Genomic DNA, 19,026 nt, shown 5'->3' on the forward strand with positions numbered 1-19,026 from the left:
GAGGTTCTGTGTCTGCTGTCACTACCCGGCGACACAGTGGATTCCATCAGAGGAAGGCCGTACCTCTTTCAAAAGAAGAAGACCTGCAGAAGAAGGAAGCATAAAAGGCCAGTGACGTCTACCGAAGGATCAGGTGAGGAGACGGAGGAGGGAGACATTACGGATTTCAGACCCGTCATCTGACAGTTTTCTTTTGTGTTTATGTTGAGACGCGGTGGTGGGGTTTGGGTGTCGGGTCTGCCTGCCTGTATGTTTGTTTTTGTATTTATGTAGAGATGCAGTGGTGGGGGGTCTGGTCTGCCTGCCTGTATACTTGTTTTTGTGAGTATGTTGAGATGCAGTGGTGGGGGTGTGTCGGGTCTGCCTGCTGGTATGTTTGTTTTTGTGTTTAAGATGAGATACGGGGTGTCGGGTCTGCCTGCCTGTATGTTTGATTTTGTGTGTATGTTGAAATACGGTGGTGGGGGGGTGTCGGGTGGGCCTGCCTGTATGTTTGTTTTTGTGTTTATGTTGATGTTGATATGCGGTGGTGGGGGGTGCACTCTGCCTGCCTGTATGTTTGTTTTTGTGTGTATGTTGGGATGCAGTGGTACGGGGATGTCGGGTCTGCCTGTCTGTATGTTTGTTTTTGTGTGTATGTTGGGATGCAGTGGTTACAGGGGGGGGTGTCAGGTCTGCCTGCCTGTATGTTTGTTTTTGTGTGTATGTTGAGATACGGTGGTGGGGAGGTGTCTGGTCTGCCTGCCTGTATTTTTGTTTTTGTGTTTATGTTGAGATGTGGTGGGTTGGTTGGGGGGTGTCGGGTCTGCCTGCCTGTATGTTTGTTTTTGTGTGTATGTTGGGATGCAGTGGTGGGTATTGGGTCTGTGTGCCTGTATGTTAGTTTTTGTGCTTATGTTGAGATGCAGGGGTGGGGGAGGGGCTTTATCGGGTCTGTCTGCCTGTATGTTTGTTTTTGTGTGTATGTTGAGATGCAGTGGTGCGGGGGAGGGGTGTTGGGTCTGCCTGCCTGTATGTTTGTTTTTGTGTATATGTTGAGATGCAGTAGTGGGGGGGGGGGTGCGGAGGTTGGGTCTGCTCTGCCTGCCTGTATGTTTGTTTTTGTGTTTTTGTGTTTACATTGATATGTGGTGGTGTGGGGGGGGGTCGGGTCTGCCTCCCTGTATGTTTGTTTTTGTGTTTATGTTGAGATGCAGTGGTGGGGGGGTTTGGTTCTGTATGGGTATGTATGCATGGTGTATGCTTGTTAGTCTGTATGCTGAGATGGGGGTGGGCAGGTTTCGGCCTGTATGGTTATGTATGCATGGTGTATGCTTGTTAGTCTGTATGCTGAGATGGGGTGGGAGGGTTCGGGCCTGTATGGGTATGTATGCATGGTGTATGCTTGTTAGTCTGTATGCTGAGATGGGGGTTTGTCGGGGATTCTGGTCTGTATGGGTATGTATGCATGGTGTATGCCTGTTAGTCTGTATGCTGAGATGGGGTGGGTGGGTTCATGATCTTTATGGGTATGTATGCATGCTGTTTGCTTGTTAGTCTGCATGCTGAGGTAGGGGTTTGGGTCTGTATGTTTGAGGCCGACGCCTGCCACAGTGATGTTTCTGGGAGAACAACAGCATACCCATACCAGGCCTGCCCTAGTGATGTTCATGGGAGAGCACAACAGTGTCCAGGCCTGCCATAGTGATGCATGCCTGCTATAGTGATGCTCACGTGAGTGCACCATTGTGCCCATGCCTTTCATAGTGATGTTCATGGAGAGGACCAGGGTGCCCAGGCCTGCCCTAGTGATATTCATGGGAGAGCACCAGGGTGCCAATGCCTGCCATAGTGACGTTCATGGGAGATCACTGTGGTTCCCTTGCCTGCCATATTGATGTTCATGGGAGAGAACAAGGGTGGCCAGGCCTGCCATAGTGATGCATGCCTGCTACAGTGATGCTCATGTGAGTGCACCATTGTGCCCATACCTGCCATAGCGATGTTCATGAGAGAGCGTCAGGGTGCCCATGTCTGCCATAGTTATGTTCATGGGAGAGCACCAAGGTGTCCAGGCCTGAAATAGTGATGTTCATGGAACAGAACCAGGGTGCCCACACCTGCCACAGTGATGTTCCTGGGAGAACACCAGCATACCCATACCTGGCATAGTGATGTTCATGGCTCAATGTTTCTCACTGATCAAGTATGTCTGGTTCACTGCTCATCTCCCAAATACTTGTGGTTCATTGCTCACTTACAGCCATGAAGTTGCTGTGCAAAATGGCAGAGCTTGTGCCTTCCAGATCTAAACCAACATAACTTGTGAAATGTTTGACTGCAATCTTTTCATCCTGTATGATTTGCATATTTATTCTAGTGCTAATATGTCCTTTGCAGAGAAAGAAATTATGAAGGTGGAATGGAAAATGTGTACTACAAAATGTAAGTTTAAAATACAAATAAAGACCGGTACACCTCCAAAAAGGTATTCTTTTTCCATGTGTCTAATACAAATTGGGGGTTGAAAAGGCCTCCTGCCCCTCCCAAATTTATTTTTCAGCCCACTATAGGCAGCATGTAAGGTACATACGGCCCTCTGCCAAAATCAGTTGTGGACCCCTGCTCTAAGGTAGCGCTGGAGCCTGATCATCATGTGTCAGGTAATGTGGAAAGAAACATCTTCTGAGTACCCAAAAATGTATTGCAATTGCTCTTTCTTTTACCGTTTACTAAGTGTGCATTAATATAGGTCGAGGCTGACCAGGGAAAGATCTTCTGAGACACCAAGACTGCATTGCCATTGGTATTTCTTTCCCTGTTCACCAAGTGTCTGTTAATATAGGTCGAGCCTGAGGTAGGAAACATCTTTCTGGGGAACCGAGATGCACTGGGATTGCTATGTCTTCTCCAGTTCACAGAGTGTCAGGTTATATACCCCGAGGCTCAGCAAGGAAACATCATCAGAGTACCCAAGAACACAGTGTGATGCTAGGTCTTCTCCAGTTCACAGGGTGTCAGGTGATATAGTCTGAGGCTGAGCAAGGAAACATTATCTGAGGACCCAATAACACACTGGGATTGGTATGTCTTCTCCCATTCACAGATTGTTGTTTGATACAGCCTGAGGCTGAGGAAAGAAACATCTTAACACCCTGCAATTGCTATTTCTTCTCAGGTTCACTGTGTGTCAGGTGATACATAGCATGAGGCTGAGGAAGGAAACATCTTGATCCCCTGCAATTACTAGGTCTTCTCCGCTTCACAGAGTGTCAGGTGATATATGGCATAAGGCTGAGGATCCTAGAATACACTGAGGAAAGAACATCTTGACACTTTGCAAGCCTGAGGCTGAGGCCGAGGACGGAAACCTCTTCTAAGGATTCAAGAACACACCGTGATTGCTATGACTTCACCCATTCACAGAGTGTCAGTGATATAGCCTGATGCTGAGGAACCAAAAGTGCACTTCAGCTGTTATGACTTCTCCTGTTCACCTAGTGTCTGGTAGTATAGCCGAATGCTGAGGAAGGAAACATCTTCTGAGGAATCAAGACTGCCCTGCAATTGCTAGGACTTCTACCATTCACCATGAGTTAGGTGACATAGCTTGAGTCTTAGGGTAACTTTTCAATACCCAAACCTACACGTCGATTGCAATATTTTCTCTTTTTCAGAGGGTGTCGGGTGATATCCTGAGACTGAGGAAGGAAGCATTTTCCGAGGACCCAAGACTGGTCTGTGATTGCTATATCCTCTCTCTTTCAGAGGGTGCCCAATGTTATAGCACAAGGCTGAGGAAGGAAGCATTGTCTGAGGACCCAAGACTGCACTAAGGCTGCTAAGTCTACTACTTGGTAACTATTGAATTGCTATACCTCATCTATTTCTTAAGATCAAAGGCAGTTTACTTCAGAAAAACATCTCAACCTACTTATTGATGGCTCTTGTATTGTTCCAATGATTATAACCAGATTCAAAAAAACCAACTGATCACTTTTTGTCAGAACCATGATGCAATAAAGGTGACTCAGCACCCAGTCAATTGGTATTTAGGCTGCATCCTCCCAACAACGGACTGGACATTACTTGATAACATTCTGCTGTGTTAGCTGATTAACATGGAATGGTATGTCTGGCATCAGGCTGACTTTAGATATTGCATAAAAATGCATTGGATAAAATATTGGAAAAGCCATCCTTCAAACCTGCATAATATCACAATCACACGTATGTATAGCTTGCGCAACACCTGTGCAATGGACTAACTTAAATGCTAAATGCTCTGGATTCAATTAATGGCTCTTCCCTCCTTGCTATGCAGTATTAGCACATAGAAATCGTTATTGACCTCTTAGCCAATCTGAATGTTGAAAGTGCAGTCAATAACTACTGATATTGACCTCATTCTGTTTGCAAAATCAAACAGGGAAACAAAAATGCAATTCCAAGGCAAGATTATTTTTAAGAAAACACTTCTTTGGCTTAGATTTCTTTGCTTTACTTTCACTTTTTTGTAGAGACATAATTTACTTTGATGTGACACCAAATGCATTCTCATGTTAAACATGGTCTAGTATAACCAATTTTGCAGTTTAAATGCTTAACTTATGAAGACAACCTTATTTATTTAAAAACACATTTTATTTAATAACTCAGTTTCTTTAGTTTACTCACTGTTACAGTAACGTTTTTCTTCACCACGAAAAAAACTCCAAAACATGTATTGCTATTACCACTATGTGCTAACAGCCTTATAGGCCTCGGGAGAGGTCATTATCGCCTGGGATACCCTACCCCAATTTATGGCACGAGGTGAACTTGCTGGTGGGTTATTATCCCAAGATAATGACCCCTCCCTCAGTCTTTAATATATTGTGATACATTGGTAGAGTCGCACTGGCACATACATCGCGTTCTCCCAGTTACATGCTGTTTGGGAGTTCTAAATATATGACTGTGACTTACCTAATTGTCCTGGATCAAACAGATTCTGAACAGATTCAGGTGTCTCCTGGTCTGCAAGAAAGAAGATGTACCAGCATGTGAATTGGTTTGCTACTGCGTATGAATCATCTACTTTACATGCATGTTTATAACACAGATCCTGTGGATACTTACCTCTAATCCTGCGATTAATGTTTAATGATAACCCAAGTCTCTTATTGGTTATGTGCATGTTCTCTACATAGGACATGGCCCTGCTGTTCATAGATGGGCTTTCTCATACTCATATAAGACAGAACATGTCCATAATCCTGGTCAGCTCTCCTCTATCCTTTCAGTTTCTAGGGCTGGGCCGGGTCATGGTGGCGGGGATCCAAACCAGGTTGTAAAGCGTTTGTAAACTATTGGCGCACAGAGAAGGATTTGTCAGTTTCATCATCAAATGCCAGCCAGCGCGTGTACTAGCTCCACAGAGCTATCATTTTTTGAGAGTCTACACAACTATGTTTTTTCTGTTTTTGGGGCCTGGCTCACAAACTGCATGCTCCACTGGGGCATGCACTTCCGGAAAAACATGCAGATATGACCTCTCCCAGTTCACAAATTGTGTGCATGTGCAGATGTCCATTTGGGGCATTTGGCTTTATGAGGTGCGTGGCCAAACATTTGTGATTGCATTCCTTATTTGCACAAGGGATACACTCACTAGTGTGTGGAAAAGAGCTGGCTAAACGTTTTTTATGCCAATCTCTTTTTCCACCACCAGGTGCGTACAGGATCCAAAAACACCAACTGCCATCTCTGAGTGGTCAGATGCATCATCCCGTTTCTCGAACTCCCCAAGCATTTGTCCTGGGAGGGGCCCCAATGGAGGAAACGTTCTTCTTGAAGTCCGAGGGCATAGCCCTCCCCATGGCATGGAAGAGTCTAGGCTGGAGGCCTCCATGTCATGGGGTTGGGGGGAGCCCTATGACTTCAAAAGGAAATTGTTTATTTTTGAAGTCACTCTGCCTTCACAAAGAAATTATTTCCGTTAAGGTTCGGTCCTTAACGGAAATAATTTATAATTAAAAATGGTGCCGGTGCTTCTGTGAAAACTCTGCGGGTGGGTACCGTTCTGCCCAGCAGGTCTGACCTGCCGGGGCGTGACTGCAACCGCCCGCAGAGCTGTATCATGCCGGTCTGGAAACAATGGTGCCGGTAAATTTTCCGGCACCGTTGTTTCCAGAACGGCATAGTTGTAATGCGGCCCAAATTCTTTTTGAAGTATTAGGGCTCCCCTCAACCCCATGACGTGTGCGTGTGTGAGTGTATGGTGAAAGGGTGCACACTTAAATGTATAGGTGGCAGCCTGTGTGAGTGTATGGTGAAAGGGTACACACTTTAATGTACGGGTGGCTGCCTTAGTGTGCCTGTATGGTGAAAGGGTGCACACTTAAATGTATAGGTGGCTGACTGTGTGAGTGTATGGTGAAAGGGTGCACATTTAAATGTATGGGTGGGTGCCTGGGTGTGTGTGCCTGTATGGTGAAAGGGTGCACACTTAAATGTACGGGTGGCTACCTGGGTGTGCCCCTATGGTGAAAGGGTGCACACTTAAATGTATGGATGGCTGCCCGGCTGCCTGGGTGTGCCTGTATGGTGAAAGAATTCACACTTAAATGTATGTATGGATGGCTGGGTGTGCGTGTGTGTATATGGTGAATCGTGTGTGTGCTTGCGTTCAGGGGCACAACAAAACCTACATTTCGGGGGGCTAACCCTTCAAATGTTGGGAGAGGCGCCAACTTCATTGGCAGTGGGGGAGGGGAAAACTTATTTGTTTGGGGGCATCTAATATCTTTATGCATTTTAATGAGACTATTCAAGTGCAGCTTCAATGTTACAAGCAGCTAACTCTCTCCTTTAAGGTTGAAAGCACCCACTTATGGACTGCTGTGAGAATGAGTGGTCTCCTGTTCCCTCTCTACCCTTCCAATTACTCCTCTGGCATGCAAGTATTAAACCCACATCACGATTTCAATTGCCTAAAAAATGTGGCATTTGAATGCAGGTACTAAGAGTGAAATGCTTTATGTTAGTAATTACTGGGCTCTTGTTAACAGCGAAACCCAGGTGCCATTTAACATCTGTGTTCTGTTCTGTCTGGCAACTGCTCTGAAGGTCAGTCAGGTCGAGTCAACATAGCCCAAATTTTCAGGGGGTGGGGGGTGCTGAATACCAGTCAACTCAATGGTGTTGCACCAATACTTGTGTTTAATGCCTTGATTACTCATTACTCCTAGACCTATTCTTCCTCGTCCCAGTGTGTATGAGACAGTACTTGTGTATAAGGCACTCTGCCTCATACACAAGTACTTAGATGAGGTAGAGGTACATGGAGGTAATGCCTGACTTAGCTACTTGTAATCTTCATTACTCCTAGTCCCACTCCTCCTCGTCCCAGTACTTACCTATGAGGCAAAGACCCTCATAAGTAAGCTCTGGGACAAGGAAGAGGGATGTGAAGGTAATTCTGGGCCCAGGAGCTGATTTTGGAGGGTGGGGTAGGGTTGAGAGGGAGAGGGGATGTGTGGGGGGGCAGGATTGTGAAACAAATCATAATGGCTGTACATGTCCAGGCTAAGTAGGCATGATATGTGGTATTAGTGGCTAGAGAGGCATTTCGGTGCAGCCAGTCTAGTCATTCCCGTTTGGTATGACTTTTTTTAACTGGGCATTTCTGAAAAAAGCAGTCCTGATAAGTGAATTATCCGGCTAGACGGCCATTTGTGTGCTGCCAGTCTAGCCGTTTCTTACTGCAGCATTGTATATTTTTCTGGGCATCTGTGATCAAATTATATGATATAAGTCATTTATAACGTGCCTGTACACAAGTGTTTCTGTGACAAGACAAGTGAGGGAAGATCGAGGGAGGACAAGACAAACGATCTTACTAGGCCTTGTGTCATTCAGATTGTGCAAGTGCGAGAACGAGAAGTGCAAGGGAAAGGGAGGGGGGAAAGTGCAAGGGACAGGGGAGGGAAAAACAGGACAGCAATGCTCTGAGTAAGTGCAGCCAGGGCAGCGGGGCTCTGGGTATTGCAAGGAGAACAAGGGACTGCAGGGTTACAGCTACAGCCCCTAAGTGTGTGGTAGGCCCAGAAGCAGTGCAAGGATGACTGATCAAGAAAGAGTCTGGACTCAGTGAGACTCTGAGGGTAGCCAAGCAACCAGTCGGTACAGCAGACAGGTAGGTCAGGTAGGCCAGCAGGGGGGGGGGGTGAAAGCAGAGGAGAAGAGAAATGTTTTGAGCTGCTTCCGGACCTTCAGGTGGTCTGGCTCAAGTTTGAGAGGGGCAGGGAGGCTATTCCAGAGGGAGGCACCTGAAGATGGGAGAGATCTACACCCCTAACCCTTAGAGAGTTGTAGGTAGCTGTGCAAAGGGCTTGAGAAGGAAGATATTTTGGAAAAGAGCGTTGGATGTAGTGTGGGCCCCAGGCCCACAAAGCCTTCTGGACAATGCAAAGGGTCTTGGACTTGATCCTTGCAGCAAGTGGGAGCCAGTGGAGAGATTTCTGTGCTGGAGAGATACGATCCCTGGGCTTTAGGCCAAGGATAAGTCTTGCAGTCCTGTTCTGGATTAGTTGCAGAGGGTGGACAGTAGAGGAAGGCAGATTGAGAAAGTGGCTGTTGCTGTAGTCCAGCCTAAAGAGAACCAAGGCTCTGGAGACAGTGAGCTTCTGGGGGAAAGTGAGAAAGAGAAGAGTCCCTTTGAAGAGGAACAGCTGGTAGTGGGACTTCTTGGCGATGTCAAGTATATGAGGAGAGAAAGAGAGAGTGGAGTCAAAGATGACACCAAGGTTGTTTGCCTCACAGGAAGGCGAAGGAAGAGGGCCCAAGGAGGACGGCCCGAGTGAGAGAGGGAAAGCAGGTGCAGGAGTCCAAATGAAAAGGATCTCCATCTTACTGACATTAAGGCAGGGATCGTTGGAGGCACAACAATCCTGAATCGCGGATAGACAGGCAAGAATGAGTGAGAGAGGAGAGGAGTCTCAGGGGAGCCTGAAGGAAAGCTGAGTGTCATCCGCATAACACTGAAAGTTAGAGGAGAAGGTAGAGATCAGGTGGGCCAAAGGGGCCAACTAGAGGTTGAAAAACCAGGGTGAGAGGATGGAGAGGAGAGAAGGCAACCAAATTTGAGGTGCTGTCCAAGAGGAAGGAGGTCAGTCACTCAAGTGACTGAACCATGATGCCCAGGTTCTCATGGAGTCGATTGATCGAGATTGATCAGGATGGCGTGTTTAACCGTGTCGAAAGCAGAGGAAAGATCAAAGAGGATGAGGACAGAAGGAATGCTGGAATCAAGGTAAGAGAGCAGATCTTCACAGGTGTTCAGGGGAGCAGTTTCCGTGACTCTGGCAGCTCTGAAGCCAGACTGAAGGTCATGGAGACAACCAACAGATTCCGTGTGGAGAGTAAGCTGGGAGATGGCCAGCTTTTCCAACAGTTTGCACAGGAAAGGGGTGATGGAGATTGGGCGATAGTTTGCCGGGCAGGCTGGATCGGCAGACGGCTTCTTGAGGAGTGAGTGCATAAGGGGAGAGGGGAACATTTCAGTGGCGAAAGAGTGATTACAGAAATCGGCCAAGGCTGGAGCGAGGGTGTCAATATGGTCCTTGATGGTTCTGGAGGAGCAGGGGAGCACCTGTTTGGATGACACTTTCATAGATCAGACTTGTCTAGAAACCTCGTCAGAGAGAAGGAGGAGAAAGGAGGAATAGAGGCAGAGATGGCCTAAGGGGGTACGAGAGAGGAAGAGGAGATGGAGGACAGGATTTCCTGAGTTTTAGCGGAGAAGTGAGATGGCAGAGCCATACAGAGGGCCTGGGAGAGAACAGGAAACGTAAAAACTGCAACAGCATTGACCAGTTCCTTGCAGATTTTAAAGAGTTTGGCCGTGTTGTTAGATGCCACGGGCTTGAATGTGTGTTCTCTTCTTGATTAGTGTAATTGATTCGATTGGCATTTTGGTGCAACCAGTCTACGTATGTCTAAATGTGGCATGGCATGCGCTACTGGAACGTTATTACATGTCTACACTGGTCTACATTGTGCAGCCAGTTGCACATGTTTTCATTGTGGCATGGAATTTTTAATAGCAAAACATTAATGTTCCTGTGCACTGTTGGTGACTTGCATCTATTGGATTGGTGTTACCCTACAAAACAATTGCAAACACTCTGGCTTTTTAGCCAATTTTCTCAGAAAGTGTGCTGTATGTCGCATTAAAACACATATTTATATCTTTCTCCTAGTGCAGTGTGCGGCATATCCCTTCAGCAGCACGTTTTCGCGTATTGCCCAAGCGTGATAATCTATGCCGGCCCAGAGTGAGGTGCGACCAGTGATTTGTTGCCGAGTCGGGGGGGCCCTCAGCATGGCTCACAGAGGGGCCCCCACATTTTGTGTTAAACCACTGTCCCCAAGTGACTGGAAACTGGCATGGTCTTGGTGCTAGTGAGGTGGATTATAGCAGCAGTGTATGCGCAGGGTTCCCAAAGAATATCTGAAGCATCTCCTACTGGTTCAGAACCAGGAAACACGTCTGATATTCAGACTCGGGGCCGTTTTACTCCAAAGCTTAAATCCCTGCTGTATGTGTTCCAGTTGAACACAGAGTAACCTTTAAAATACTGAGCATGGCGTTGCAGTACTGTAGGCCGTAATTTAGTAGTGCTATGCAATCTGGCAAAAACCCATGCTTCCAGCAGTCACACGTACTTAATAGGTGTCGCTGTGCAGTCTCGCACAAATAATGTGCCTGCAGACGCACAACGCCTGTGGCACTTTTGCCCTGGTGGAATACAGTGTTAGGATTATGTGCGTTTTAATTTTTCACAGGCTATTGCTGTGCACTGATGTTTTCCCACCTATATTCTCCATTTGTATGGATTATACACATTGTCATGGCGTATGGCTAAACACTAGTAAATAGTTTTTGGCCACAAAACGATGCAACTTTCCCTTTTCTCCACCCCAGGCAAGACTAGATCAAGTGAAAGAGGGAGAGCTGCAACACAGAGGAGAAGCAGATCATCTTTTTGAAATAAACAAAATGACTTTTTCGTGCAGAGCATCAGCCATTTTGTAGACGCCAGGGCTGCTGTGTAAATTGGTGCTATTGTTGAGCACTGCCTGTAAAAACTACTTCAGTGTGCGAGGACTACTGCATTGGTATTTCTTCTACCTGTGTACTACATGTATATGTATTCTTAATCTTTTTTTAAAGGAGCAGGCGGGTCCCTGGCCCATGACTAAACACTGATAAATATTTGTTGAGGGGCCAATACGTGTGCGCGTAACCCTCTGTACTACCACAGATGCAGACTCGCAGGTCTGATACACTTTTAACAGAGCTGACCCATTCTCGACCTCAATTATTTACACAAAATATATTTTATTGTTTTTTTCTCTCTACGAAAATATCATTTTTTCAGAAGATCTAAAAAGTAAGGCAGCCACAAAAAGGCTGATGTACAGCTATTATTTAGAAGATTAAAAGGATATAAACATACCCCCACATGTATCACAGTAGAACGTTAATTCCCAAATACAAATGGATAACATCAAATTATAACAACAAAATGTATGTCACAAAAAACATAGCTTCTCTTCACTGGATACACTTCAGACAATACAATCACCACTGTGTTGCTGTTTACATACTCAACATGTTTCTGTTCTGTCGTTATCAACACTGAACCGTCCTCAGGAGAAACAACTAAAACAATTTAGAACACCCAATGTGAAAAAACTAACCAAAAACCACTCCTTCACCCTATTGTGCAACAATGCACTTGGAGAGCAATCTCTTGCTTGTCCATCAATTCACAATTTTCAAGTCGCTCCATTCTTTGAATCAGACCAGATTCAGGAATACTTCATACAGTACAAGCTATATGCCAGCAGTAGGAATGATTATGAGTATGATAGGTCAGATCAACAAAATAACGCCAACAGGAGAGGGCAAGGACCATGTAGATGTGACTGTGCAACGAGAGTCAAACAGAGAAACAGGCGTCCTTCGTCTTCCTTTCTAGAGACAGGTCCGGACAGGAATGCTTGGGAGGACACTGGGAGGACAACCAGGAGCAATTGTCTGTTGTTATAAACTTATCAAGTTATGTCCTCACAAAAGCAGAAAAGGAGGTATTGAGTGGCTGAACCAATAATATAAACCTGATTTCCTCTGACTGGTGGAATCTTCTTACCGGTCCTTCTTTCCTTTCTTCTTCTTCTTAGTAGTTTTTCTTTCCTTGAAGAGGTAAGGTCTGCCGTGGAGGGATGCCCTTACATCTGTCTGGATAAACAGGCAGACTAGTGGCTCCCTCCCTGGAACAGCCAGGCAGGGAAAAAAGCTGCTAAGGCAAAGAAAACCTAAAGGGGGTTTGGTAAGCGGTAAATGCAAAGACAATATCCATGAGAGCGAATTCAGGCGGAGGAGGTGAGTAGGAGATCCCATGAAGAACAGAAACAATACAAAGGCTGAGGAAATGGATGCAGAGGCAGAGGAAAAGGATCTTGAGGCAGAGGAAATGGCTGGAGGCCGAGAAGCTGGTAAGAGATAGGTAAGTGAGGACAAGGAGAGAAGTGCCCTTGCTCTTTTCGACCCAGACCTGTGAAACCTCCATGAATGGAATCCTAAGACCGCGAACAATAGCCAACGGGTACTGTAGCAGATGTCAACGGTGCCCGGAGCCCTCCTATACTGATAAACAAGATGGGGAGAGACACCTGCTACCATGGTACCGTCCTTGACTCCAGAGGCAAGAAAAGCCAAGCGGTTCATCACAGCCAGTGGGTGAACAAATAATAAAAACCGAACTGTGCTGAGGGAAGGTTGCAAATGGCAACATAAGACGCTATAAAGAACTGTTAAAAAAATGCAGGGCAAACCAGCTGCAGAGTGGTCCGGCGCCTTGTGGGTGCTTACTCGAAAGACTCTGGCTGATCTCTCTTTTTGCTGAAAGCAAACTACTGAAACCAGAAGGCCCCAGGTGAGCCCCACGGAAAAGGTCAAAGTGGTCATAAAAGGGTCGAGTAAAACCCCTTGTACCGTCGAAAGTCGTAGTGAACCTGATGGTGGGAGGCTGACATTCGAGAGGGGTCTGAGCCCGGATGAGGGGGATCCATAGGTGAAAGCATCACCCAACGTAGTGCAACAGATTAAATCTTTTGAATAAAAGCCGTAGTGAACCCGACGGAGGGAGGCTGACATTCGAGATTGGTCAGAGCCTGGAAGAGAGGGCCATCCAGGGGTGAAAGCCATCACCCAATGTAATGCAACAGATGAAATCATTTGAATAAAAGCCATAGTGAACCTAATGCAGGGAGGCTGACATTCGAGAGGAATCTGAGCCCGGAAGAGGGGGGTCCAGGGATGAAAGCCATCACCCAACGTAAATATGGAAAAGGAACTTTTGTTTTGTTATTTTGAACACATGCTATGGCATTTATAACACACCCATACACAGTGTTTCAAGGCTCGTGTGTCTGTCTTTACTGTTGCCATTATGAGTTCCTTACAGGACAGTGAAAAATACATTGAAGAATGTAATAGACAGCTATCTGATGGAGCTAGTTATGCAAAGCTCGATTTAGATCCTGCTGAGTAGGTGAACGAGGATGGATTAGTAAGCAAGAAGGAGAGTTTATGGTTAATAAAAATCCCAAGATTGCTCAAAATTTCACTGGCCCTCCTGGACATCCCATCATCTCAGGACTCAATTCTGTTTTGGAACCACTATCCATATTTGTAGACGACTACCTGAGGCTCTTCATCATTGAGGTTAAGATCATATGTTCGGGACGCTGTGGATATCATCGGACAGATTGAAGACTTTGAATTTAACCCTCAAGAATATCTCTTGATAGTCCTTGACATTACCTCTCTTTACACAAAAATTCCCCAGAGGGTGACTCTGGAAGTTATTTAAGAGGTCTTATGGAGTAGACAAGATAAGGACCCTGTCCCAAACTCTTTTATTCTGTGGTGTATGGAGGTGGCCTTCAGAGAGAATTATTTCCACTTCCAGAACAAATTCTTCAAACAAATAGAAGGAACGGCTATGGCAGCCACTACGGCTCCCAATCTAGCAAATCTGTATGTGGAGGCGTTCCAGAAGCAATATATCTACATGATAGATAACCCTTTTAAGAAAATATCTCTGTATGGAGACGAATTATAGATTATATTTTGATTATCTGGAAGGGTACAAAGGACTCAGCTAGGGCCTTCACTAATTGGATCAATGAATGCATTCATCACTTACAATTTACATCTATTTTAAGTGATAACGTAATTAACTTTTTGGACATCACAGTCGTTCATGATGGTGGCAAATTAAAGGTCAGATTGTACCACAAAAGCACAGATAAGAACAATGTATTGCATTATACCAGTTACCATCCCGGACAGCTGCGTGAGAATCTGCCATTTGGTCAGTTTCTAAGGCTAAAAAGGAACAGTAGTTCCTTTGATACATTCAGAGCAGAAGCTGAAATTCTTATGCGTAAATTACGCAATAGGGGTTATCCGAAGAAAACTGTTCGACGAGCCTCAAAAAGAGCTTTTAATAACAATAGAGAGGCTATGCTGGAACCAAGAGAGAAGGAGAGTGACCCTACAAATTGATTTGTGTCAAAACCTTTAGTAATCTTTCATACAAAATCAAGAACAGCATTCTAAAAATTTGGCGATTATTCAATTGGGATAACAACAAGCTGGAAAAACCGACCTTTGCATCCAAAAGGATTAGTAATATCAGAGACCTAGTACTGCGTAATGACATCGGCATCGGATTGGTTAAACAACCAAGGATTACCAAAATGTGGGATTTACCGCCACTTCAGGGACACTTTCCCTTTGGGAAATCCAGCATTTGTAACTCCACTAGAAAGTCAACAGAAGTGGATGCTGGGGCAAAACTAAATGGAAGCAATGTCAGTTCACAAACTGCAATTCAGTGAATGCAGTATACATGATAATGTGCCCTTGTGCGAAACGACATATTAGAAAAACTTCTCGCAAAGGAAAGACGAGAATTATTGAGCACTGCAGTTGCCTGAAAAACAGAAGGGAGGAAGCCCCTATGGTTAACCATTTTCTCAATGCAAACCACAAATTTGACTCATTCACCTGGACAGTGCTACAACAGATCATAGGTACTTTTGTAAGTAACATGGATCGTATACTGAACAGAAGAGAACAGCAGCTAATCTTCCTGACTCGAAGGTGGCATGACGTCCTTAATGAAGGGTTGAATGGCACAAAGTATACTAAAAATATGAGTTGCTACATTCACCCAATTTAGATGCCTGAATAAACCACCAGTATCTGCAGTATGGCAACCTGCCCCTAAGAGGGCACCACTTCAGAGATGACGATGGACACTGCACTTCGTATGCTTACTCTAAATTTGCAAATATAATCTGACAACACGCATAAACACACAGCACAAGAGTGTGTTTACTTTACTGTAACCATTTGGCAAAGCACATTTACGCCTAGATAATGAATTGCAGATTTCACACAAAGGAAACTCAGTAATGGCCGCCATGTAATGGCCGCCTTCTCATTGGTTCGCTACATAAGGTAGACACTTTAGACAGGCCCATAGAGATTTGAAAGTGCACGCCAGTATTGGAACGCATTACGAGGTTAGTAAACACGGAAGCCAGTGCAGCATTCACGAGGTAACAACCGTAACGCTAGCATCCCATTTATCAATGTAATGTAACAATGCAGCGGTCGCTGGTCAACACTCGTAATGCTTACAAATCACTAATGGAAGCTCTTTTAATTGCACACAGGCTTATGGTGAAGAATGGGTATTTAGAACACAGAACGTGAGACCCTTACCAAAGGAATAGAAAATAGATGGATAAAAATCATGGCCCAAGTGGTTTGAGGAGCACTTGGTCAATTCACGTGGACCATAATTACTAGTAAATCCTTTTCCCTCGTGTAAGAGTCTAAGAGCATATACATAATCTATGCTAAACCTTTTAAATGCCCAGCTAGCTGGCTGGGTATTTATAATGTAATAATCCTGAAACATTACTAACAATCAAGTGAACGACAAACAGAATTGAGAATAAGGTATGTATTTTGCCATATAGTCAATAGAAAGATACAGCCCTCTAAAAAATTATATATGTGTGAACTTGGCGTAATAGGAAGGCAATAACTAGCAAGAATTTTAAGGATAAGGTTTCTCTCCTGCCACAGTTAAACCAGTATATATATCGCTAGACTCCTTCACTCAGGCCTTTAGAAAGGCCACTAATCAAGCCTTTGAAGAACTGGCGCCTCTAAAACCAAAAAAAGTAGCAAATCTACTTCATTGAATAGATTGTTTTCTAGTGACATCCTTGAAGCCAGAAGAGCCAAGCGTAAAGTTGAACGTCCCTGGAGGAAAGATCAATCCGAGTCATCATTGGCACTTCATAAGCAAGCAGTTAAATCTTATAAACTGCTTATCTTTCAAACCAAAGCAGAACACTTTAATACAAGAATCCAACAAGCTAAGTCACAATCGAAGGAAATCTTTTCTATCCTCAAAGAACTTGAAGATGCCCCTATTACACTCGCTGTTCACGAAAGCGTCAAGTGGTGTCAAGATATCCATGTAGGCTTCTCTGAAAAAAGCAATAAACATCAACAGGCGATCGAAGTACAGAAAAAACAACTATCAGAATGAAAGGAAACCCTCCCATTAATACTGACAAATAAGAATGACCCACTGGACCACCATTCAAATCTTTTTTCCTTTGAAAAAGTCACTCTTGTTGAGATATTGGAGGTTATACATAAACTAAGGCCATCTTCGTGTCAGGGAGATACTTTCCCTGCTAACCAATTCAAGGGGTATGCAGATACCTTAGCTATTTCGGTAGTACAATTTATCAATCAATCATTTGATTGTTCCTGCTGATCTTAAGGAAGCTTGTATTACACCTCTTATAAAAAAAGAAAATTTAGATCTATCAATAACGGGTAATTATAGGCCTATAACAAATGTGCCGTTTTTACTCACAATTATTGATAAGATTGCCTACCTGCAGTATCAGAAGTTTGTAGATGCAAATGAAATACTGGCAAATGAACAATCCGGATTTAGGGCAAATCATGGAATGGAGACTGCGCTCTTGGATCTTCAGGTTAACATTGCTAATATCATTGAAAAAGGAAACCCTGCTTTACTTATGTTACTCAATCTTTCTTCGGCATTTGATCTCATGAATCATGATCTCCTGGCCGAGAGATTAAGAACAACGGGCAAATGCTCCTTGTCAGCCATAAACTAGTTTAAATCATTTTTGGGCCCAAGAATGGCTGCCGTCGTGAAGGGTAATTTCAGCTCCCTGAAAACATTGTTGACATGTGGCATCCCGCCGGGATCGTGCCTGTCGCCGTTACTATTTAATATGCTCTCCAAACTCTTATGTGGCATGCTCAAAAATATGGGTGTTCAGTTTACAAACTACGCTGATGACACCCAACTGGTCTTTGAATTGACAGTTTCATACGAAAAGGATGTGCAGAGAGTTAACAAAGTGTTTAACGCCATACAAAAATGGATGGCCAACAACTCCCTTGCCCTTAATGAGGCAAAAACAGAACTGTTCATTCTTGGCACTCCTCAGAAAATAGGTAAATTAAACCGACAATTCAAAAAAATTCAGATTAATAATAGCTTCATTGAAGTTTCAGAGCATGTCAAGACCCTGGGGATTTTTATGGATTCTCATCTCTCTTATAAAAGACATGTCTCCTACCTAAAATCATCATGTGCATTTCACACTAATCTCATCTGGCAGATTTGACCTTACTTATCTGAGAAAAATCTAGCACTGATCGCTTCCCAATTGGATTATTGCAACAGCCTTCCAATGGGCACTTCAAAAGGTAATATCACTAAATTGCAGACAATACAAAACGGTGCGGTTAGGACTGTGTTTGGACTAAATAGATGAGAAAAAATGTCGGCAGCCAGAAAAAAACTTCACTGGTTACCGGTACAACAGAGAATACAATTTAAGTGCTCGATTATGATCTACAAGTGCTTGGCTGGCCCATCCCCAAACTATCTTGTAAAGAGACTAAACAAGGCCCCCGTACGAAGAAGTCTTCGATCAAACGGGAAAAAGAACCTACAACAATCACAGAAAACATTGACCAAAGCTGGTGGTACTAACTTTGTTCACTGGGCCCCCACTATCTGGAACCCTATACCCCCTCTGATTAAAAACAGTGCCTCTCTCACCACTTTTAAAAAACTACTCAAGACGCATCTCTTTGATGAAGAGGAAATCTAATAGCACTGGATGCTGTATGGATGCTTGAGTCTTTTTTTTGTTTTATGTTGCCTGCCCTGGTGAGCGCCTTCAGGCCTATGGGCGATAGGGCACAATACAAAAATTTAGATAGATAGATAGATAGATAGATAGATAGATAGATAGATAGATAGATAGATAGATAGATAGATAGATGGATAGATAAATGGATAGATAGATTAATAAGTATGATGGTGGCACAGGTGATTTGGTGTTGCTCCCCTCTACAGTGTCCTTTTAGCGTTGACTGGACCATATCTGAATTTTGTGCAGATCTCTGCTCTTGTGATTGGGTGCATTAAGCAGACTTGCATCGAATACAAGTTGTATTCAGACCATAAAAAGGTATTGTATAGATTTCCATAGAGCCACATCTGACAGAGTGGATTGAACATCGTGTGTATTCTGATTCCTGTTTTTGGTCATATTACTCGCAGGTCTGATTCAAAGAATAGAGCAACTTGAAAAGTGTGAATCGATGGACAAGCAAGAGTTTGCTCTCCACATGCATTGTAGCACAATAGGATGAAGGAGGGAAAGTCACAAACAATATTCTTTTATTTATTCTTTTTTTGTATTTGGTTAGTTTTTTCACATTGGGTGTTCTAAATTGTTTTAGCTGTTTCTCCTGAGGAAGGTTCAGTATTGTTAACGACTGAGAACCAAACCATCTTGAGTATGTAAACAGCAACACAGTGATTGTGTTGTCTGAAGTGTATC

The 19,026-nt window shown here is 44.2% G+C and overlaps 1 protein-coding gene across 1 annotated transcript in view; it reads right to left on the reverse strand.

Moving 5' to 3' along the window:
* Positions 1-19,026, reverse strand: part of AMOTL1 (angiomotin like 1) — a 1,007,056-nt gene that overhangs the window by 852,598 nt on the left and 135,432 nt on the right. The window contains exon 3 of the mRNA XM_069639243.1: positions 4,948-4,998. Coding sequence (XP_069495344.1) covers positions 4,948-4,998 — 51 coding nt within the window. The remainder of the gene's footprint in view (positions 1-4,947; positions 4,999-19,026) is intronic.

Source organism: Ambystoma mexicanum, chromosome 7q (genome assembly GCF_040938575.1).
Source record: "Ambystoma mexicanum isolate Mex_15411 chromosome 7q, UKY_AmexF1_1, whole genome shotgun sequence".
In the NCBI taxonomy this organism is placed as follows: domain Eukaryota; kingdom Metazoa; phylum Chordata; class Amphibia; order Caudata; family Ambystomatidae; genus Ambystoma; species Ambystoma mexicanum.